Consider the following 23,411-nt stretch of genomic DNA (forward strand, 5'->3'; position numbering starts at 1 on the left):
ATAAGGAAGCACGGAAGGGATCTGCATGAAAATCCATCTGCCCTGCATAATTTTCTTAAGCGCATGCATGCAAGCACACGTCAATATTACACATGTACACTTACACATTTTACATGTGTGTGAAAACACATTCAGCAGGGAGGGCAGCAACAGGATTACAACAAAGCTCAATGAGACCATTTGGGTAAAAGGCTCCAGCACAACTGATGAAAAGTTGAATGTCTTTTGTAATTGTTGTTTTACAAATTTGTTCACATATTGTTTTGTTATTTTTACATTGTTTCATTCTGTGTTTTGAACTATTTCAATGTTTGTTCTTGTTTCTTTAAATATATATTTCTGACTTGCCTCCATGTTCCACTAGAGGGGGCTTGCAGTACCACAGTTTGAGAATCAAAGCTCAAATCATCTCTATGTTGTTTAACTGTAAATAATCAAAAGTTCATAAAAAATGGACATAAAGAGACTTGATCTTTTTTCAAAGTGAGATGGGCATGCTTTTTTACTAGCACTCTGCTCCACATTGAATGGCGTGAAACAAAGCAATGTCACATGTTGTTTGGAGATATTCTGACTGTAGATATGTGCTTCATCAATCTGTTTCAAAAGGAATCTATTAAAAGAGTGGCTATCGGCTTACTTGTAATGAAGTTTCCTGAATCACGCAGCTGTTTAGTGAAGATGATCCACAGGGGTGTGAAACAGGCTGCTGCTTGTTCGTGTTCTAAGACCACCAATATTGGAGGGTTTACATGTCAAAAAACTAAGAAATTGACAACCAGGTGTACAACAATGTGAATCACCACATATGATAATATATGTTCAACTTCAATAAGAAAAAACTGACAAACTCCAAAATAGACAGCATGTTGATTTGTTGCTCATTGACACCGATATGTTGATTCAATACACATCAGAGATGAACACCACAGTTCAGAAAGCATTTTCATTAAACCCGTTATTAATTTCTCTTACAATTATTTGATACAGCCAAATCCCAGAAGTGAGTCTTGATAAGCAACTTCTTTAATGACAAAATATAATTACTTGGCCATTTAATTAATCACTGAATCATTCCTGAGACCCTTTTCTTCACTGCACTCCCTTTTCCTCAGCTTCCCCCAATATGTGCTTGGTTTTAACACTGCATAACAAAACCAAACCCACAGCTGTATTATTTTTGAGTCTAGATTGTTATCAGTCTGAGGCTTTTGCAGACTAAGGCCAGGACTGTACATGTTTGATGCCTTGATGTCTAAAGAGGCTGTCTTGACAGATACTCAGAAACAAGATTTTGCTGATGTGGAATAAGGTATAAGGTTTAATAAATTAAAATCCTCCCCACCCCCCTCAAAAAAAAAAGAAAAAAAGAAAAAAAGGGCAATACATAAAATCAGCTAAAAACAACTGTTCAAATGCCACATGCATTTTAAAGACATTATGCAAATTTGTATGGCTTCCCAAATAGTTATGGTACATCTTTAGTACCATTCATTAGCTGAAGCGAAATGCTGTTTATTTATTATGTGTTGCAAAAGCTTTGCCATGAAAACCTGCATTACAACTGATGAGTTCGGATCAAGTGACAACAGCCTTTTAGTGTAGGTTACAGTGATGGGGAAATTGCCACCTGTTCTAATTGAGTGACTGAGACCAGTGAGCTAAAAGATGATTACTGCAACCAAAGCAACCCAGTTCTGTGCTTCTTTTTGAGGATGTAAGACACTCTGCACCCGGTTTCCATGGTTACAGGAGCATCTCTAAAATCCAAAAATATATAGGCCAGCACTGCAGTGGAAAATACACCAGTTACTAGAAAAGATGCTGGGGCAGACACCTCTTCCTGTGCGCTACTGCATATTCCTTGCAGGAGGATCAATTGCCTGAATGAGTATACCGATTTTAAACATTCATAGATGTTTCTAAACTTTGAGGAAATTTTTTTTGGCAGGTTATTTGCAGTGACATCTAATCCTTTGCCACTAAGAAGTATACCCTTCATATTTCCTGTGGAACTATGTCACATTCATAAGAACCATGTACTTGTTCGCATGGGCTGCCTGCAGTCTGCTCTGGATTGTCAGGATAAGGGACATTCAGCTATATTCTCCTGCAAGCCTTGAATGCAACCTTTTGAAGACTGACCACAGTTCATACAGATATCTGGAGCCGTCCAATTGGCCAGAACAATTCCTAAATCTTCTCTGGTGCAGGTACCAGTCAGACACATGCATGTCAGGTAATTAAAGTTCACAACAATAGTAAAAATCAACAGAAAAGAAAAGAAAAGCTGCTTGATATTGGCAGAGAGGAGCTTCTCCACAAACCAATATTCTTATAGAAACTCCACAAGAGGAAATAATTAAACTTGAATTCCAACTTGAACAGATTGAGTACCATGAAATGTATTCCAAAAGCTGTCGAATTTTTAATGATGCACAAACGGTACTACAAAAAGACAGATTTTGAATTTGGAAGTTTTATACAACTTTAAAAGTGGGTAAATTACTGCAGCCCAGAGGCGGAGCGTGGGGCTCAGTACAGAGGGGGCGGAGCATTCTCGACGGGCCCTTATGATAGTAATTTCACCATTCAAACAAAGCCTCATCCTACCATCAAACAACACACTAATGTTCACTTTTATTGAGCCAAGCAAACCTATATGCCTCAGAAAGCAGAATAAAGTCACAAACCAGTTCACAAACTTGTTCTGAAGAACAAATACACATACGCACGCACACACACAAATGCAGCCTGAGTGACAGCTGTCAATCTGAGAGCGTCCGCTGTCCATGGTGCTGAAAGCTCAAATAGAAACTCACGGGCTAAAACTGTACCATCTTTGATACAGCTTAAATATAAAATGAACACAGCTGGTCTAAAATTACACAATCTATTCAGATAGATATAGACACAGCAATCTCTATCTTTTGGAATTCATGTACTGTATATTAGAAAAAAAGTAGACTCGGCGGTCTCTTATAGTTGAGAGCAACACAAGGCACATTCAAATAGGCAGGTGTTTAAGACCACAGCATTCTGATCAAGATATTTTTGAAGGTTTCACTGACTCACCAATGGCTCCGATGTTAGGTTTGGGTAGTACCGCTAGCGGCTAGCATAGTGTTTAGCATACTGTTTAACTTCCCTCCAAAGAGTTCAGATCAAGTGCAAAGAAGAAAAAACTGGTTCATGCCGCACAGCCAATCAGCGCTGGCTTACAGCTCTGATGCATTCATGGACAGTCGTAATGTAAGAATTGGCAAATTGGAGCCCACAATCATATGCGTATACCTTCTCGAAAACACTGCACATTTTATTATAGTAATTTATTTACGAGTAAATGTGAACACATCACATGAAACGGGGTCCTATGACCTTGTGGGCCCTGGGGCGACCGCCCCCTTGCCCCCACTCTGGCTCCGCTACAGCTGCAGCCTATTTAAAATCCAAGCTAATAAAACAGTCCGCAGTTGCTGAACAGTGTTAAAACCATACACACCTTCTTGATATGTAGCTAATCTTCATCCATTCGGCTACACTGTCCGCTTCTGTTCGAAGTTCAAGACACTGCAATACTTACTGCTTTGCGAACACAGCTTCAAAGGCTTCTTCCAACGGAGCGTCTTTCAATTTACACACGTTCAACAAATTAGCTGAAAAAAGAAAGCCTTCCGCACTCACACCGGAAGTGACACATATCTCTGCAATTCCCAATTCCCGCAAACCGATTTTAAAATGCATTTTGTTACTGTCACTGGATATTGCCAAACAGCTACTTTTAATCTCTTTTTGTGACCATACATTTTTAATTAGCTGTTTTTTATTTGTGCTTTACGTCTATCTATCTATCTATCTATCTATCTATCTATCTATCTATCTATCTATCTATCTAAACAGAACATAGCACTTCTTTCTTGACCACTGTGGATTTTAATGGTGCATGGACATGAACACATGGTCTTGCATGGAGTCTGCAGCTTTCAAGCCTTTGTCAAATTACAATATTTTAACTTTTTTAATGGTATTTTTGTATACCATAGGACTTTGTGCTTTAGAATTGGACTTTAACAAATTTATAATTTCATAAAAGCTTGGCCTGAGCATGGTCGGTGGATAATATTTATGTGCATGTATGAATGGTACTGATGGGGACATTTGTTCCACATTTCCAAACGATAACAATAAGCATTGCTTCAAGGAATTTCCAAGGGACTAATAAAGTGATTCTACTCTACTCTACTCTACTCCACTCTACTCTACTCTACTCTACTCTACTCTGTTCTATTCTATTGCTCATAACTGGCCGATCATTTAAACTTATGACCCCATGTATTCAGAAACTTTTAAGATGATCAAGGCTCCATTGACATATTTCCTGCAACTCAGTGCACATAAAAATCATGTGCAGTTTCCATAATCCCTAATTAGATGTTTACACACCTTCTCATCTTGTGTTTTTAAACAGAATTCTTGTTAGCAATTGCGGGTTCCTCAAGATCAAAATAATTTTTTTTGTATTACATGTAAAACAGTTATAACTTTAAACAGCTGGTGCGCATATAAACAGCTGGATGAGATAAATCCTTTCAAAAATAATCTTAAATATTATCTTTTCCACATGATTGAATACACTTGTAAAAATACCCCAATTAGTTTGAGAAAAGAAAACTGTCCACAACCAGAGCTGAACCACAGCATGATAGAAATAATAATAATAATAATAATAATAATAATAATAATAATAATAATAATAATAATAATAATAATAATAATAATGATAAAACCCTAAATAGGCTACATAAAAGACACCGAGGCAAAAGTGTTGAAATGTCATACTTGGTTATCCTCTGTGCAGTGACTATTTCTGTCCTGCACTGATCAGTAAAAGAATGGCAGAATGGTGTCAAACTGTGTGATATTACTGGATTCCATTTTGTATTATCTTCCTTTCCACATCATTTTCATCCTGTTCAGTGTAGCGTGCTGCTAGAACCAAACCCACCTGACCTGGGTGAAAGCAGGATACGCCCAGGACATGTATCACAGGGCAACCACAGAGAGAGACAGAGACACCTCGTCCCATATACACTCATGTGTGGACGACTAGAGCAGCCAATGAACCTTACATACATATTTTTGAATCGTGGGAGAAAACTACACTGCTTGGCAAGAATACACAGATGGAGAAAACTACAAACTCTACATAGAAAGGTCCAGCTGGTATTTGAACCCATGGCTTTTTCACTGTCAGGCAAGTGTGCAACCTTGCAACCATATAAGATAAGATAAAATATACTTTTTCAGTCCCATAAGAATTTTTTTTTCCTGGACTCCACGGAGGTGTACTTTACAGAGGTGTAAAAACAGAATAAGAAAAAGTGCCGAACAAGAAAGTACAGCAGTGACATACTTAAAAAAAAAGAACATCCATAGTATACACAGATATTAAAATATATTCACATTGTGTTCATATACAAACTTAAATTTAAGGTGCACATTGTATAGTTATGTTTGAGTGATAAATCTCATTGTGTTCCTGACAATGACAATTTCTCATTGTTATATATATCACATCTATGCAATCAACTGATACATTTTATTATAGATAATACAAGTAAAGGATCATTTTAACGACATGTTTTATTTTTAATGCACTTGTTGTAAATATAAAGTCATCAGTACAATCACCACCATACCGACCACCTCTTCTCAGACTGTGCTGGTCTTAGCAAGGACAAGATACTTCTAGCGACGCCTCCAGTTTTCTGCAAATCTGAGACTGCATGACTGTAAATACTGACAATCCTGGTGTATTGTGTTGGGCTTTCCAGTTGGTATGATTGGAGATCACTTATATTGTCACTGGAAGGAACAACATCAAATGAAACAGTGACACTCTAATATACAGGCACACATACACATGGACGCATGCACGTGTGCATGTGCATGCGCACATATACACACACACACACGCACACACACACATGCACACACATAAACACTTCACAACACAAGCTCTCACACAAGCTGAAAATTGTTCCCATGTGCTGCAGACTTCAGTGATTTGGTAGGGTTGCATGAGAGCAACAGATGATTTATAAAGCCCAGAACCAAAGGACTCAATGACACATCTATGAAAGAAAAAAGAACAGAGGCGACTGTGAAATTTGTCACGCTACAGGAAAAACACCCATTCTTCATCTTAGCTCTCAGACGAGAATTTTCTGTCCCACTTTGTCCATGAAGTGAATATTTGAGACTGTTATTCAGTTGTTAGTGCTTGCCTGTGAATGTTTGTCAAAGGATGGATGAGTCTGTTGATTGATTTGCGGGCAGTCAGGTCACATTTCAACAATTTAGTGTGTGTGAGACGGAGCTGGAATGAGCATTTCACTCACTTCATTTAAAAAAACCATCAAAAAAGTAACTGAAATCACCAGCCAAGGAAAAGATAACAAAGAATTGCTTCATTCGCAAATTTTCTAGATCATAACAAAAACATTGGTAGAACGTTGTATGTCTATATGAAATAATATAACTCCACGAGTTTAGTTGAGCTGAGTTTCAGACACTTGAAAATCTATTTCACAGTGCTATGTGGAAACTGTACAACACAGTAAACTGCTCAAAGGTTTCCAATATCCATCTATTTTATATTCCCTCTTCAAACAAACATTAATCTTTGTGCCGTATGATTTATTGTGGATTTTTTTAAATCATTATCCTGTTTTAGTAGTGGAGTGGATCTCCATTGTTCTCACTCACCAGCTTCACTCTTTCTTTACACTAAGCACTGTTGAGCAAGGTAGCTGCTTTTCAGGAAGTGCAGACGTCTGTATTTGTAGCATATTCTCTGACTTTGCCGTTTGATTTTAGAGCTTAAAGTTTGCACTTTCTGCAGAATTTACCGTCTTCATTGTCTTTCTTTTCCATGTAATCAGCCACAGTTAAACTGCTGAACAGGTCACTAATGTTTTCCATTACCGTTTTGTGCTTGACCCGTATTCTCTCGTCTCTTCTGCACCATCAGTTTTATCTCGTGATTTGTGAGCAGCACTTTGAGATGTGCTCAGTGAGAAGAAAGATCCAGTCTTACGTCTCATCATTGCCCAATCCACCAAATGCTCATATTTGCCCACAAGTACTGATGTTGTGGAGATCGCTCATAGTTGCTTCCTACGGTTACGTCTTTCACTTATCATGATTAATACTAATTGTAAACCACAACCTCACTGCACCCTTCACATAAATGTTTGCAACTCAAATACTCAGGAAGTGTCTGGAGTACTCCTTTGATGACTGGCTGTCATTGATGTTTCTGTGCACCCTTGGTCACTTCATCATTTCTCCTCTAATTGGTTCGGGGATATAAATAGCCACATGCATCCATCATGAGACAGATTTGCTTGCTTCACTTACAAGGTTAATGCAGCCTCGGGGGACCCGAAAAGGGCATCCGGATGTCTTTTCAATGAAAGCCGCCATAAAAACAACAAAAACATTCTAACGGAGAATATTTGCAGAGTACTGATTAATGTCCTATTAAAAATAAAATTCTATTACACAGTCACGACTCAAGAATAAGTGTCGAATAAGAAGTGTGTATTAGCTGTGAATCACCACAGAATGATTTGTATTAAAACTTTGTCAAAAAGTAACTTCAAGAATGATCCCCTCAATTACAATTTGTTAATTTTTTTAATTTTTTTTTTTTTTTTATGGAAATTAAAATCAATTGCCAAGCTTGTTATTTTTAACAGTGTATTCCACTGAGAGCAGCAGCAGTATTTGACCCAGCTGGCCTGCAGCCAGCTATAAACCCACAGTGACGCAAAAGCAGCAGCCACATAATTAGGATTAAAGGAGACGGTATTTAGCCCTGTGTGGTTATTATAACTGTGCGGTTAAACACCAAACGGATCAGGTATTTGATATACCTATGTGTTCTTATTAAAATATGTGAAGAGGCAGATTGCGACATAAATGCATTTCTAACCATGTACGTATCGTTATACGGACTGACAACAACTTCACACCAACGACCGAACTGGGTTCACACGTGCACAGTAATTACAGTTTTCACAGTCTCACATGCAAGCAGCATACCCATATGAAAAAGAAAAAAAAAAAACCCACGATGAGCTGTCATTCTGCAGATGTTATACTCTAACAATCAACATCTTGAAAAAGTTGAACCTCTGACGCATGTAGTGACGTTTATCTTGGCATCCAACACACTCCATCTGATCTTTTGATTTGACATGAAATCTACTTTTCTTTGTCTGAAGATGACAACACACACACACACACACACACACACACACACACACACACACACACACACACACACACACACACCAATGTCTGTGTCTGTTTAAGCAGTGGTGTCTGCTACACTGCAGTGAAAAGGTCAACTCTGTTCTGTTTAGGTTAGGTGAATAAAGAGTTCCACATTTGCCACTTCACTATTGTAGCAAAGCTTGGACGCTGGGAAGCCAAATTAAAATTTCTCATTTCAGTGACGTCTTTGTCTTCAGCTGCATAAACTGCTGCTACCTGTCTGTTGTTACACCAAGATTATGGTTGGGATTATGATATAAGCCAAATCAACAAGGATGAAATCACTGTGTGTGTGTGTGTGTGTGTGTGTGTGTGTGTGTGTGTGTGTGTGTGCGTGTGTGTGTGCGTGCGTGCTGATTTAAATTCTTTCTACCTAAATTTAATGAGATATCTTGAATGTGGTATATGCTAGTTTATCATTTTGTCCAGTTACAACAAAATAAAATAATGTGACTGGTAGTTTTCAATATTTACTTAAAAAAATACTTTTAATAAGAATAATAAAATGAGGACACAATGATTTACAAGTGTAGTAAATCTTTTATTTTTATTTTTTTTTTTATTTAAAAGAGCTATGACTGCTTTGCATAACGGCCTTTCTTTTGTTCTGAAAGTTGAAAGTCACTTCAGCAAATGCAGTAAAAATGCACACTGCTGGACTTCATGAGGTGCTTCCTAAAGTGTTTTTGAGTGTGGAAACCCTCCAGCCAAAACAGTCATCCGTGTGAAATGATGGGCAATCGGACCATTCCTGGAAATGTTGCTTCATCAAGAATTCTTGACTTCTCACCCAGGCTGTAACCAAGTCTCACATGTTATATAAACGTGTTTAATAATGCAGCAATAAAACAGCTTAACTGTCTACATCTGCATCCTTTCCAGTAAATGTCAGTGTTAAGTCACTACAGGAGGTACCACAGCAGAACTCAAATCGGGTTGTTGCCCTGAGCAGAAGCCAGTAGTCATTCAGAAAGTGCATATTTCCACTGAGGTCACTGGGTACTCTGGATTCCTCATGCATGTAAAAAGGCTAGCCTTTTTTTTTTTTTTTTTTAAATCTGGACACACTTGCTCATGTTTTGGTAGGTCATGAAAGATATTTTACATTAATTAAAGTTTATTTAAAACTAGAAGAGCACAATGTTTTATGTGGTTAAATCTATGCTGTTTGTTTTCATTACATTCCCATTATATGCAGTTTTAGGGAAAGGAATTTTAATTCCTTTTTAAATTCATTAATTAAATCTTGAAGAAGGAATGTTAGTACTTTTCTGTGAACAGCATTACGACCAGGTTAAAAAGCTGAGATGACTTCAGAATCAGAATAGTCTTTACTGTAATCGCAACAAGTTACCGAAGTTACAACGAAATTACTTGGGCTTTAAAGACGCTCAGGCAGCCAATTATGGCGCTCCGTCTTGGTTACGGCGCTCCGTCTTGATTACGGTGCTCCGTCTTGGACTTGAAAAAAAACTTCACACAGTAACGAATGTACAGAATTTGTTGTATCTTTGTTTTTTTTTTTTTAATTAAAAACAATTCTATTTGTCTAGTCTAAAGGCAATGCAAGGAGGCCAGATTTGTGTCTTCTTTATCACTGACTCGCTCACTATTGCAAAAGTTTCACTCCTTTTTTCAGTCCGCCTTTCTGTGTAGCTTGAGTGTAACACAACACCTCTGTCATTTAAGAAGCCAAGTAACTCTACGATCTGTGGATCTGTGTCATCTCCAATTGCAGACATGCACTGTATGTTGGATACAGTAAAAAAAATATGCATCAACCTGACATTGATATATTGAGCGTAAATAAGACTATTTTGCCATGGATGTTGGCTCTTAAAAACACATTACTGATTCCTCTGAATCAAACTGCAAAGTACCTGCCATTTTCCCCATAATTACAAGTTGAAATGTGAGAACCAAAGCTCAGAAATCGTCTCAAACCACACTGCCTTCTTTTTGAGTTTAGCTGTTTAGTGATCATCTAAGTAGCAAAACGAAAAAAAAAAAACAAGTTCTTAAAATACCCTGTAGATGGTTGTAATGTGTAATTTCTCTTCACTTTTCAGACGCCAATATGGAATAAAGCAATTCACTGTCATGTTATGCATTTTGATAAAACTTTCAGTTGCTTTGTATCTCTGTTGTTATGAAACATCTCACTAGTTGTATTGTTAGGGAAATGTTACTCTCTATTCAGCTGGTTTAGTTTGATATCTTGGGTGCTGTGAGTAGCTCCTGCCTCCAGGGACCAACAGCATGACTTTACCCCATTTTTGATGCTGTTTTCAAAGAACAGGACTCAGGCGCTAATAAGTACATCTTTGCATTGCAATATTGCTTGATGAAACATGATAAACACACAGGAACCAAGTAGAAACCTAAATTTGACCTTATTTGTTGCTCACAGGTAGATAGGGGAAGAGAAGGCAACGTTTGCCAAAAAAAAAAAAATGCAAAAACACAAAATATACCTTCATGCTTTGTTTTTAATCACTTCATAAAAAAGTATTTCAGATTTATTTTGAACACAATATACAATATATTACCATACACTGTGTGAAACACTTAATAACCCACCTGCAACAACTGGTGGAATTGAACATATTATTGACGATAAAAAACCCCATCTCTCATGCAGATAGTGCTAAATCTGGCTAACCATTTGGACACCACTAGGACCAAAAAGAAAAAGCTTGAACATAGATAAACAATGTTAATACTGACAAAGTCGAATTTTTAAACTGCTAACAAGTTTGGTCAGAAAGAGTTCACACATTAACACAATCAGTTACATAAGATCATGTTTTTTTTTTTTTTTTTTAAATTCAGAACAGTTGATGTTCAGTGTTCAGGGTGTATCGTAGCATGCTACCAATATTATCCTCACATTATCTACTTTTGGATGAAGTGCGTTAAGTGTAAAAGTAGAGAATCACTTGGTGCTTGTCAGTCAAACCTGTATCTGGCCTCATATATCAGCAATCCGCTTTCTGCTGGATTTAGACGCTCAGGCTGTGACAAGCTGCTGAGACAAAACAGGCCATTTGTGTACTTGGAAACCAAGTGTCGACGAAGTTTTCAATGTTCCTCAGCTAGCTAGTAGGAATCCTTTATCCACGCTTATGCAGTTTAACATGTCCTCTATGTTGCCTTTGGGTTACCAGTTTGCTGGTGTCAGAGGAAAACCTTGCATCCAGTCCAAAAATCATATTTATTCATAAAACTCATTGATTACAAAAACAGCATGAACAAGGTGTGAATAATGTGAAATTCAACACACTAAAACAAAGTGGCAATATGTTTTTGGTTTGATGCTCATGCATATTATTGATCTATAGTTTACCAGTTTGATTTATGTGAAAATATCAAAACACAATCCTAACTTTAATAGTGACATAAAAAAGTTGTTGTGGAAGTACAAGGTTTTCATTTGACATCAGCAACATTTTCTTTAGCTGCTGCTCTGCTGGGTACTCAAAACATTGTGCGAATATATACTGCGATATATCTATATATATATATATTCATATAAAAACAATATATAATACATATATAAAAAGACTCTAATCCAGAGCCTTCTACACATTAGACACCACCACTTCAAGGTAATGCAAGTGCATATAAATTAAAATAGATTTTACACTGAACCAGTATTTCTTATATACAAGTTTAAAGTATAGAATAAATACACACTGTTATAAACAGCAAAAAGGACCAACTTGAGCGCCTAGCGACAAACAGCAGAGACAAAGGTGTTTAGTGATTGGGGGTAAGGCGTAATGCACACATGCACACACATACAGAACATACTGGTATATTACAAACAAATGATTGCCACTCAACCATGCTTTAGGGAAATAAGTACCTTTGAGTATGAGTAAACCAATATTAAAATGGAAAGATGCCATTACAGATGATACAACTATGGGATCCTGTCCTTTGAGAAAGCAGAAACAAGACAGATGCTAAACATGACCTGATCATGTTCACCTCCCTGCACTTAATAAGGGGAGAGTCTGCCACGCTGAATCCAGCTACTCTGCACTCTCATAACGGCTGTCCTGAAAACCTGATACAGCAGGAAGGGGTGGGAAAAAAAAACCAATTGACGTCAATGAGCAGAAGCAGCACTTGAGGGATTTTTACTGTGAAAGAAGAAATAGCTGGCCTGGTTGTTTTGGGGTCGTGTCTCAGGGGCCTGGAGGAGGTTTGTAAACCATGTGAATACTGGCACTTGATGAGGGTCTGTCTTTATCGACAGGCAGCTGCAGGACCACCTCTAATCATCTGGTCAGGACCTGATTGCAGATGGGTGGGGTGGGGGGCCTTACATCAGACAGGTCTGGGGTCAAAAATGTTCCAACTAATGGGATTATTAACTGTGTAGCATACCTGTGGGCTAAAAATAGATTAACTCGCAGCTGAGAATTGTGTCCTTGACTTTCATGGTTTTCATTTGATCATATATCTAAGCAGCTTCATGTCAAGAGCTATTAGTTTCAAGTCTTCTTTGACTGCTACCTATTTAGATTGGCTCTATGTTTAGAGCTTCCCAGTCTTACACCAATATAACACCTTCAAAATTAATGAAGGAATCCCAATTCTGGCTTATTACTGCAAAATTGGCAGGCCCTAAACTACAGGATTTGCTTGACATTTTGCATTAGATCATGTGAACTAGTCTGAAATCAAACCAAGTGGCATCTCTTAACTGATTTTAACTGACTGACTCTGGCATTAAATCGATACAGGAAGCAACAAAGCATGCAACATAAATAAAGAATGAATGAAGTGTTTGCTGAAGAGAACGTGTGCTCAAATTAATAACAAATTAAAAAAAAACCGTGGGTGTTCATGTTTTAAAATGAGTTTGTCTAAGAGTTGTTTGTCAACATTTGTTTGGATTTCTCTATTGCCCAATACATGGAAGACTGCTATATTCTTAACGTTACAAAAACAGGTGTTCACTCTTCAGATATGAAAAGAAAAAAAATTCACAGACATACTAGAATGTTCAATAAATAAAAAACTATTATAAAGACAATATTAAAAAAGGCACACAAAAGTCCTTTGACAAATGGTACAGGAAAAAAGTAAACACTTTCTCTTGCTATACAAATGTGTCTCCATCAGTAGATCTTACTCTATGCTACTTCTCATCTCATATCTGTAGAAAAGACTTAAGGTACAAAATTTCTCTCAGTAGTGTCAGTGTCCATTTAATGCAAGTCCAAAAAAGAAAAAACAACTATTTTTCAAACTGGCTGAAATCCTTCAAGTTAATCCCTCTTGCCTTGCATGTCTATCGAGACTAAAATGGTCGCAGTAATTATTTCCTGAGAACTCTGAAGCCACTCCACTGAAACTGTCTTTCTGTGTCTGGCTTCAAACACCCAAGTGCAAGATGCCCCGGCGCGGGCCCGAAAACTAAGCCCTTGCCTCTGTGGGCTTACCAAAAAGCACAGCTGCAAGAGGATATCCCTCTTTTTCCAAAAACTTTCAAGTCACCATGCGATCTTGATGACCAAAGCCCTATGTGTCTGTGGGTGACGCCTCGTGTGTCACGATCTCTATTGCTGTCGTGGGCTCCATGATGCCGCCCTCCTCATGGTCCTGAATGTCCAAATAGTCCAAGGGGGGAGAACGAGAATCTCCCATACTATCCTCCTCCTCTAATTCCTCCTCCTCCTCCTCCTCCTCCTCTTCTTCCTCCCCGTCACCATCCTTTTCTATTCCATCCAAGTCCTCCTCTTCCAGGGTCAGTTCGAACTGAAATTTCTCCCCGCCTCCCTGTCCTCCGGTGACACCCCCGTGTCCATGCGTGCCTTGGTCGTAGAAGGGTGGGGAGGGACTCTGGGGAATCATGCTCTGGTACCAGTTCCTGTTGTCCTCAAGTGTGTCCAGAATGTCCTGAGCATCCGGATGGACCAGATCTGCCCAAGTCTCCCATAGAGGGTGTACGATGTAATCAATGAAACCAACCTAACAAAAGAAAGAGAAAAATCACCATGAAAAATCACATTCTTGTTTGTTTTGAAACACACACGAGAACTGCGGCATGTCAAATACTATGTCTTTGTCTTTTACTCCATACCTGGCTCTTCTCTACTGAGGCTGTGTGTTTGTCACACATGGGGCTGATCTCCATGCCCCTCTCTCTTTCTCTGTCTCCCTGGTGGAAAAACTCCTCCATTATCCGGTCAGTCCACTGGCGGTATAACTCCAAGGACTTAGTGGGGTTACTCAGATCTGCACAATGCACCATGTTACGCAGCACCTGTCAATTAGACAGAACAGCATTTTAGTGAAGGCTTCTATTTACTGTATTACTCTCAGCTTATTACAAATTTTTTTTCATCTAGAGTTACAAAATTAAACGAAACATTGCAGAGAACTTTGGAACACTTGCAACATTTTCAACAATTAACACTTTTTTAATCGAATTTTAAAACTTGGAAAACAGTGCTGCAATCTGGTGTACATAAAAATTGTAGAACCAACATTTAAGTCAGAGTATAAAAATGTTTGCACTTAGAGGGGGACAGTCTAATATATCCCAGTAAGAAGATACGGTATGTGGAAAATGCTTTAAGTAGAAAATAATCATGGAGAGTGATGGTGGGAGCAGAAGTTAGCTGTAATGGAAGCTTATTAAAGATCACAGGTTGCATAGCCTCACCTTCTACTGTACTACTGATGAAAACTGTTGTTTCTCTCTTTAAGTCACAAACTCATGATTATTGTTCGCATGTGTGGGCGTTGCACATACCTGTATCCTGTCAGTGTAATTGTCCAGCAGCAGCACTCCAGAACTTGTCACCTTCTTGGTCTCCACCATAGTCTTCAGATCTGCCAGAAGACTCATGTGTTTGGACATGTCAGTGGCCAAAACCTGAATAATAGAAAAAACAAAAAAAACAAAACAAAAAAAAACAAAAAACAAACGTAAATATAGAAATATGCCATCAGAGTCGCAACACTTTGTTAAAGGGAATTATTACAGGAAGGCTTTAGAATAGGTATGCAAATGAGTCTTGGCAATCTTACCATATCAATGACCATCTTTCTCAGGGACTGTCGCTGCTTCTTGGTGAGGTTTTGAAAGATATCGCAGTTATCTTCCTGTAGTAGCTTGAATCCCACAGCTAAGTGATGATTCTCCAACACAGACTCATCATTGTACATCAGTGCCAGCTCAGAGTCTGCACAGAAGATTGTACACAGATTTGACAAGGTTAGTTGTTTCATAAAGCCTTGTATATGCACCAGAAATTCTATTCTTGTTGCCACTGGATAAAGCAACAAACATTTCTGACTTACTGGTATTGATTAGGAATTGATTTGATACTCCAGGATGATCAACATCATGGATGGCTGCAGCAAAGATGGCGGCCAGGATCTCAAGATCTGTGAAGACCGCCTATGAAAAAGGTAAAAAAAACCAAAGCTGTTGATCAATTTCTGAAAACAAATGCAGCACAAAGAATAGAATAAAAATTAGATTACAACTGAATTTATCCTGATTAGATGGAAAATCTGGTTTGTCGGGAACTTTCTGAGTCAAACAGAAACAAATGGAATATAAGCTGTCAGTTTACTCTGAGAGAGTATAAAAATTCATCCGCAGGCTGTTTCGAATGAAGGCAGAAGAAGAGTTAATCATAATATGACTAACAGAATGTTCTGACGTAGCTCTTTCAAGCTGGTGAGAGCTACAAAAAGTGCGGTCCAGGAAAAAAGAAGGCAAAAAAAAGAAAGAAAAGCAGCTATCCCAGACAAAGGAGTGTGGGTTTTCTTTGCAAATTGGTGCAACCAGATAAGGAAAAATGAATGACTTAATGGAAGCAGTTTCAGCTCATCAAAAGTTGTGAAGCAATCCAGGAAAGTGTGTTTATAGGTGATGTAACAGCCTCCACTACTTTACTTTTCCTTCATTTCTGTGAATGCACTCAAAGTCAGGGCTGGAAATTTTATTCTGAGTAGTTTAGATAAACATCCAAAAGATAAAGTTGACTTCTAAAATCCGAGGATGGCTGAGGAAAACATACATCACGCCTTATAGAGACTTACATCCAGGGCGGGAGTGGAGAGGAGGATGTGAGTGGACTGGGCAACATCAGCAGCATGGAGGCTATTGTGGTAAGCCACATCTGAATGGTAGTGATCTTCCAGCGTCATCATGTAGGCCACAAAAGTATCCACCGGGATCTTAAATGTCTTCAACAGATCTCTCTCCTGGGAACGCCAAAATGGGAACACCAAAAGGACAACATGGGTTAACCTAAACCTATATGTGTTTGATGACTTGCAGCATTTTTTTATTTTTTAACTTTTGACTTTTATTTGGGTCATAGAGAATATAGATGCTCCATACCTGGAAAATAGCATACATGATGCAGGTAAGAGGTCGGTTGTTTGAGTACTCGGAAACAGTGAAAATGTTCAGGCCCCATTTGTTCAGGTCCTCCAGCTCCTTGGACAGCAGTTCCTCCTTATCGGTCTTTACACCAAAACGAGAGATGCTGCTGCTGGAGAGCGAGGGGCCATGAGAGACCTTCTTCACCCCGCTGATCTGTGTCATCAGCTGCTGCTTCTGCTGCTTCTTCTTCTCTCGCGTCTTGGACGTAGGCGATGGGATCTCCACCTCATTCTGTTTGTCTGAGGGGAGAGAGAAAATGAAAAAATGGTAAGAGGAAAATATTTCTATCATAATTTGCTTCTTCAAAAGAAATGTTGTTAGTGGGAGGGAGGTGGAGGCTGATATTGAATCTGGGTGTATTATACAAAAATCTCTCCTCTCTTTTTCACTGTGATAGGGCTGGCCTCTGACAGGTTGAAAGCAGGGGCTTCACTGCAGCTAAGGCACTTCCATAATGAGCCTGATTCAATAAGCTGCCATCTGCTTTGCAGCTTTAGCAATTGTCGTGCTTGAAGAATATTGCGTATACTTTTTTCATTTGTATTTTATATATGTAATGATATTTCATGTGTCGAAGAAGTGTAAAAAATGAGCAAGCCTTTTATGCAAGATTGAATCAGAAGAATTAGAACACCAGTTCTTGCTCTAAAAATAAAAATTGCACAAGCCAAGTTGCTTATAATAACCACACTAGGCAGTGCTTACTGCATTCGCAAAATAACTGAATGAAATACTGCAGGGACTGGCTATCGGCATACACTCATCTATCAAGCTTGGACTATCAGCTTTCCCCTGTGGAGAGTTACTCAATTACCAGCTCTAATTCAAATAATCATTTTCCGTCTCATAATTTCTACTCCCTCTTTCTTTTTCTCTTTCTCACTCTTTCGAACTGAGAGGAGACAATTAAACATACTCAGACATGTGCTGTGGAAGAAACGTGGAGAAGGGCAACATATTGCCAAATAATTGATTACATGTCATTGCCATGTGGTGTTTATTAATTTATTCTTTGTCTGTTCATTTTTTTTTTTTTTTTTTGTCGAGGTCTATTTACATGACACGTTGTTCCACAGTTATCCCATGATAAATATGATCGTGAAAGTGCTGTTATTTTTCCCAAAGCAATCATAATGCATGCTACTATTAGGAATCGTCGTGTGCTCATCACATGCAAAAACATGTTTAATTTCCTGTTTTCATGTTTCAAACTATTTTGCTTGACGTCAAATACTGAAACGCACTCAAACACAGAGTCCAAAAAAAAAACATTTGCTGTGCTTTGCTGGTGTATGTTTTTTTTATCTGCCTTTCTTCAGAATCCTCATTCTTAACTTCAGTCTGATCCCTTTCATTTAACAGAAAAACAAAAGCAGTTTCAGTGTTGCTTTTCGATCCTCGGTTACCTCCCACATTTATTCCAGTTAGACTTGAATGCTTTTCATCCTCCTCCATATGCTGCACAGACATAGAGGGGAAGCTGGAGGGGGCGTTTGGAGATAACCCTTCTCTACTGATTTCTTAAACGTGGTGTGTTCTGCCTGTGGCTGACCAAATCGCCCTATGGCGGAATTATTCCGTGAGTAGAGTTGTGGTGGGAAAAACGAGCTCATGCGACTGGCTTCACAGTCCTCTGTGGAAGGCTATACTAAAATTTCACGCGTGAAAATAATTCTGGGACATTTGTTTTCTTTTATGTGGAGAATAAACAAGACTATGAATCATGTCAATAGATAGATGGTCTCAAATAAACCGATTATAAACACTGACTTCTGTAGGTCAGGGGTATGCATTGAAAATGAAACAGGTCTGACCCAGCATGGTTTTTTTTATTACATATAAATTAATCCATAACTGATATGAGTGTGACCTTAATAAGATTAAACAAACCTGCTAGTCATAACAGGTCCGCTATGCAAAATCCAGGGATTTTTGTAATCTCATTAAAATGTGCCTATTCTTTGCATTTTTCGGCCACTGGCAGGGTAATCCCCCTCTCTTATCCAAGTGATAGTGATCTCTGTTTGGATTCTCAGGTCAGAGAGAGCGAGGGTGGGAAAAGCATGGGGACAACAAGGTGTCCCTGGTGACAAGGATGCATTAAGATGAGTCACCCAATCTGCTAAACTCATCTCGCTGCCAGTAAAGGGGGTTCCTCTGTACCTCTGTTTTTTTCCTTATACTGCAGACAGCTCCCTCCCTCACTTGTCGGTTTTTTCTCAACCCTCCACTCACCGCCAATGATCTTCTGACGAGGGATCTAACTACAGTAACACCAGATGAGGATGACAATCAACTGTAGCCAATAAATAGTGTTAACAGCCTTTATGTCAATCTGACCGACATTTTACCGATTTACGGATCAATGTGACTATTTTTAATGTTTTCTTATCTGGCTTCAAACAATGTGCAGGAACATCTCACCTCTTTTTATTGAAAATAAACTTTCATTTTTAAGAAAAAGTGGTGCTGTCCAGTTGGTCTGTGCCATTTTTATCTTTGATTTGGTTCGGCGTTAACATTTTAAAATATGACGCATGGGTGACGTAAACAAAGAACAACCAATCTTTTTAAAGATGATATAGATAAATGTATACTTTAGCACGCAACATCTATTTTCACAACTTGTAAGTGCAGCCCACGCTGACGGAATCCAGTTCCAACTCACATGCTCTATTTTTGGCTATCAAACTCCTCCTTTTTAGGCTCATTTTACAAAGTATTTAACACTGTTGATAACATGAGATTTTTTTTGCCTCTTCATCATCATCAACTTTTTTTTGGTAACATTGAATTCAGTGTTTATTTACAGTTATATTGCAGACATATCTCTACATAGCTTAATGACTGTTTTTCATAGTTGGCCCCCACAGGAAAGCCAGCCGAGCAACTTATACAGCTCAAGATCAAGCAAATGTCTGAGCCTCCGTAATACATATTGCGACGCGACCGGCAAACTATTTAGATATATATGTCCATGTCTTGGTGAACATACAAATTCAAGCTACTTTTAGTGGAGAGTTATTGTTGATCAAAGGTGAAGACATTATTATGATTATGAAGCTGTTATTTACCGAGGAAGGTGTTGGAGATGAATTCTGAAACCTGATTTCCAGAGCGACTCATCTCAGATAGGTGTGTCAACTCCCGATTCAACATTCTCTTGAACTGCAAAACAGAAGGGGAGAGAGGAGGAGGTGGGGGATTTGGGATTGGGGGGTGGGGGAGGGAGAGGGAGACGTGTTGTCAGTTTCAATTGTAGAGGAAAACTTGTGAGGAACTGTGGTAAAACATTCCATGGAAAATACAGCAATCCCAAGTTTCATTCCGCTGGGTCATGACTTAATTACAGTGCACAAATCAATGCGGGACACTTTGTATTTTCCCTTCCATTTTAGCTGAAATCAATTAGGATGCAGATCGTTTTTGTGTTGGCAGTGGGGACGCCAGCACCTTTACGACCACTGAAATCACCAACAGGAACCAAGTTAAAGTTTAATGACACAGAACCACATTTTTTAAGCCAATTTATTCCTTTTTCTTGCATCAGTGCATGGAATACTTGAGTGATGTCAAGAGGAAAATCTCCACAGTGCTCACGCCATTCCACTTGGTGCCAACAATTTGGATTCATATTTTGCAAACACTTTCAAAATGTATGCATAAGGTATAATGAACAAAAGAAAAATGCATTTCACAGTAGATGAAGACCCAGGTCCTGCAGCAGCAGCTGTTTATGACAGACTGATGCATGCGCGTGCACAAGCATACACACTGACACAGACACACAGACTGCTCTGCAGAGGGCTCAAGATGGAGCCTGAACCACACAATATCATTATGCCAGACCTCCTTATCACACACGCAGTGTTTGAAATACATATTTTGCACAATTAGGCATACACTGTGTCCCAAGAATAGCAACAATAACAACTGAATTATCAAAATGTTAACTTAAGTATTGGCAGCAAAGAAGAGATGGGTGCAATGAAACGAGCGCGGTATCCCGACAAGCTACGTAGATAAGCGCCACACACCTTGATGTAACCCCAAGACACCGACAGCAGGTAATTGGCTTCAGGCATTTTGGACCCTGTTTTCTCGTTCCTACACAAAGCCAGAACTGTAATCCAACAGACGAAAACAGAGGCAGATGAACAGGATTCTTTAAGATCCCCAAAAAAAATCCTTCTCTCTCTCCTCTTCTGTTTTTCTTCTCAACGCCTAAGAGAGCAGCTTGGCGATGGCTCGCTCTCCCTCGCACTAGCGAATTGCCCGCTCTGAGTCTCCATGCTTGGAGGTGGAGGGTAGATGGACGGGTGGAAAAGTGTGCACAGTATCCAGGCACGCTGACAAAAAGAGGAGATCCAGCAGGCTTGATGGATAGGCTGGAGCGGCAGCAGCTGGAGCCGTGAGCTGGGAACTCTTAGCACACTGATGAATAATGGAGGAGTGAGCAAAGGAGGAGGGGAAAAACAGCGATGGAGATGGCTGGAGGAGGAGGAGGAGGAGGAGGAGGGAGCGAGACAGTGATGCTCATCTGACTGGAGGGGGGGTTCCTCCACTGGATTTGTCTTGCTTCGCTGCTCTCACTGCTGTAGCGCTTGCTCCCCCTCCTTCCTCTCTTTCCCCTCCCTTTCCCCAGCAACACACTCCAGTCAGAACACATGATTTGACAGAGACTGGGGAGAAGGGGGAGCCCTAATTACAGCCTGACACCAGTGTGTGTGAAGTTCTGACGGGGTGAACGGGTGGTTGTTATTTAATAACCAGACTCAAAGTCCAGATGTAACTTTCCCTATTTTTCCTTTTTCATTTCCAGTGAAGAAACCGCAGGAGATCGTCTTCATCCTCTTCAAAAGCAAGGCCCCTGTAATTCCTTCCTAAAGTCATTTGAAGAAGGCAGTCATTGTGACAGAATGTCATTGAGCTGCATAACTACACCTCCCGCTATAGTCAAACAACAAAGGCTGTGATAGGGGGATCAGGCACGTATTCAGTAGTCTGAATGTACCACAGATGTATTTTTATCGCTATTATCTCTATTATCTTCCGCTCCTCTTTCACTCCCTCTTTTAAGCATTCTGTTGTCTTCTGACGTTTGAGTGCTACAGTGATTGTGGACTACTCATAAAAGTGTTAATTACCCATGTCCCAAAATATTTTTAGAGGTTGATAGGGTATGTGTGGATGGTACTTTAACACAACACAAGTAGAGAATGGAGGAGAGGGTCAAAGAAGGGCAATGAAAAGGGAAACAGAGTGATGGGAAATATGGGAGATAATTGCATCTTTCCTCAATTTAGTGGCATCAGCCTGTGGTTTCTCTCTGCCTTGGACTGTATGTATGTATGCCAATTACCACAACAACCCAACGCCATGGCAACAGCAATAGGCAGCCAGTGTGAGGCTGTTTTGAAATGAGGAGAGGAGAGGAGGAGAGAAACACAGGAGAGGCTTCCCCTTTTCCTTCCCAGGCAGACATGTGGTGTAGCTGCTGAGCTGTCACGAGGACACACCACACACACTGCCTCTACAGATGCAAAAGCTAAACCCCACCCACTCACCCGCCTACACAAAAACTCCGCCACCATCTCTCATTCTGCCTCTCTTTGCCTCTCCTATATGCTTTATCAATCCCTCACTCTCTACCACTTCCATGTCAATTTCTCTCACGACTGCCACTTGGCAACACAGTCATCAATGTGTCGGTCTGTCTGTGGCACTGGCAGAGTCGACGGGCTGTGCTTGGAGCAGGTGTTGATACTGTTGCAGTGTACAAGGCCAGGGCCACGGAATATACTGTTGCAGCTGTAAAAGAAGCTTGACTCAATGCGTGTTTGGTGCATTTGTTAATTCTGGTCTTGCATTCCCCTAACAAGAACCAGACTTGCCAGAGAGAGAATCCATGAGATACTGCGGGCACAAGTTCCAAGGGAACCCCTCAGTCCGATAAGAAGAAAGGAAGATCAAAGCTTTCTCAGAGGACTCCGGCTTATCCTCCCACTGAGGGAAAGAACCATAAACATGTGGGAAGGACACCAAAAGGAAATACGAAAAAGATAGGGAAAGAAAGGGAGAGAGAGGCCAGCTCTTTATGTAATAGCTCACTGCATAAAATATAAAGACACCAGAAATAACAGCGAGGGATGTCTCTGCAATGTGTCGAGGAGCTGCAGTTCCCTAGAGGCTGCCAGAATGCCTCAGCACATGTGCACATGCATGCACACATGTATGCACGCATGCACGCAGCCTACAAATACTATTATGTCTAGCTAGGCTATACAATCGATGGTGACACATCACATGTACATTCATGGTCTATAAGTGTGTGCTATTCATTGTGTGTGTGTGCTTGATTATGCTCATTCAGGAAAAGCGGGGAAGCCTCTTTATCTCATACTGACGCTGGAGGAGGATTAGCCATGCAGTGCTCAGTGGGAACCTCGCTGTCACATCCCAACATATTTTATATCTTTTTTATTATTATGTTTTTTTTTTTATATTTTCTTCTGCACTTTTCATTAATTTTCTGTCGTTCTTTGTTATTTTCCGGTTGCTTGAACTCTGCCCTGGTTATTCTTTATTTTCCTGTATGAATTTTTTTGGTGTTTTTTTTCTATTACCTGTGTTCCTATCATGCCAT

The 23,411-nt window shown here is 39.5% G+C and overlaps 1 protein-coding gene across 5 annotated transcripts in view; it reads right to left on the reverse strand.

Moving 5' to 3' along the window:
• Positions 1-11,091: 11,091 nt before the first annotated feature.
• The window catches only part of pde4ba (phosphodiesterase 4B, cAMP-specific a), a 147,275-nt gene continuing 134,955 nt past the window's right edge, over positions 11,092-23,411 (reverse strand). For 4 of the 5 annotated variants that reach the window (XM_030082377.1, XM_030082378.1, XM_030082379.1 and 1 more), the window contains 8 exons: positions 19,840-19,933; positions 16,721-17,004; positions 16,417-16,581; positions 15,667-15,766; positions 15,394-15,548; positions 15,116-15,238; positions 14,441-14,623; positions 11,092-14,328 (listed from right to left, as the gene is read on the reverse strand). In XM_030082377.1, the coding sequence (XP_029938237.1) occupies positions 13,879-14,328; positions 14,441-14,623; positions 15,116-15,238; positions 15,394-15,548; positions 15,667-15,766; positions 16,417-16,581; positions 16,721-17,004; positions 19,840-19,933 (1,554 nt within the window). In that variant the 3' untranslated portion in view covers positions 11,092-13,878. Of the gene's footprint in view, positions 14,329-14,440; positions 14,624-15,115; positions 15,239-15,393; positions 15,549-15,666; positions 15,767-16,416; positions 16,582-16,720; positions 17,005-19,839; positions 19,934-20,802; positions 21,266-23,411 lie in introns of those variants that run through there. The other variant, XM_030082381.1, reaches the window with a different exon arrangement.

Source organism: Salarias fasciatus, chromosome 23, assembly GCF_902148845.1.
Source record: "Salarias fasciatus chromosome 23, fSalaFa1.1, whole genome shotgun sequence".
NCBI lineage: Eukaryota > Metazoa > Chordata > Actinopteri > Blenniiformes > Blenniidae > Salarias > Salarias fasciatus.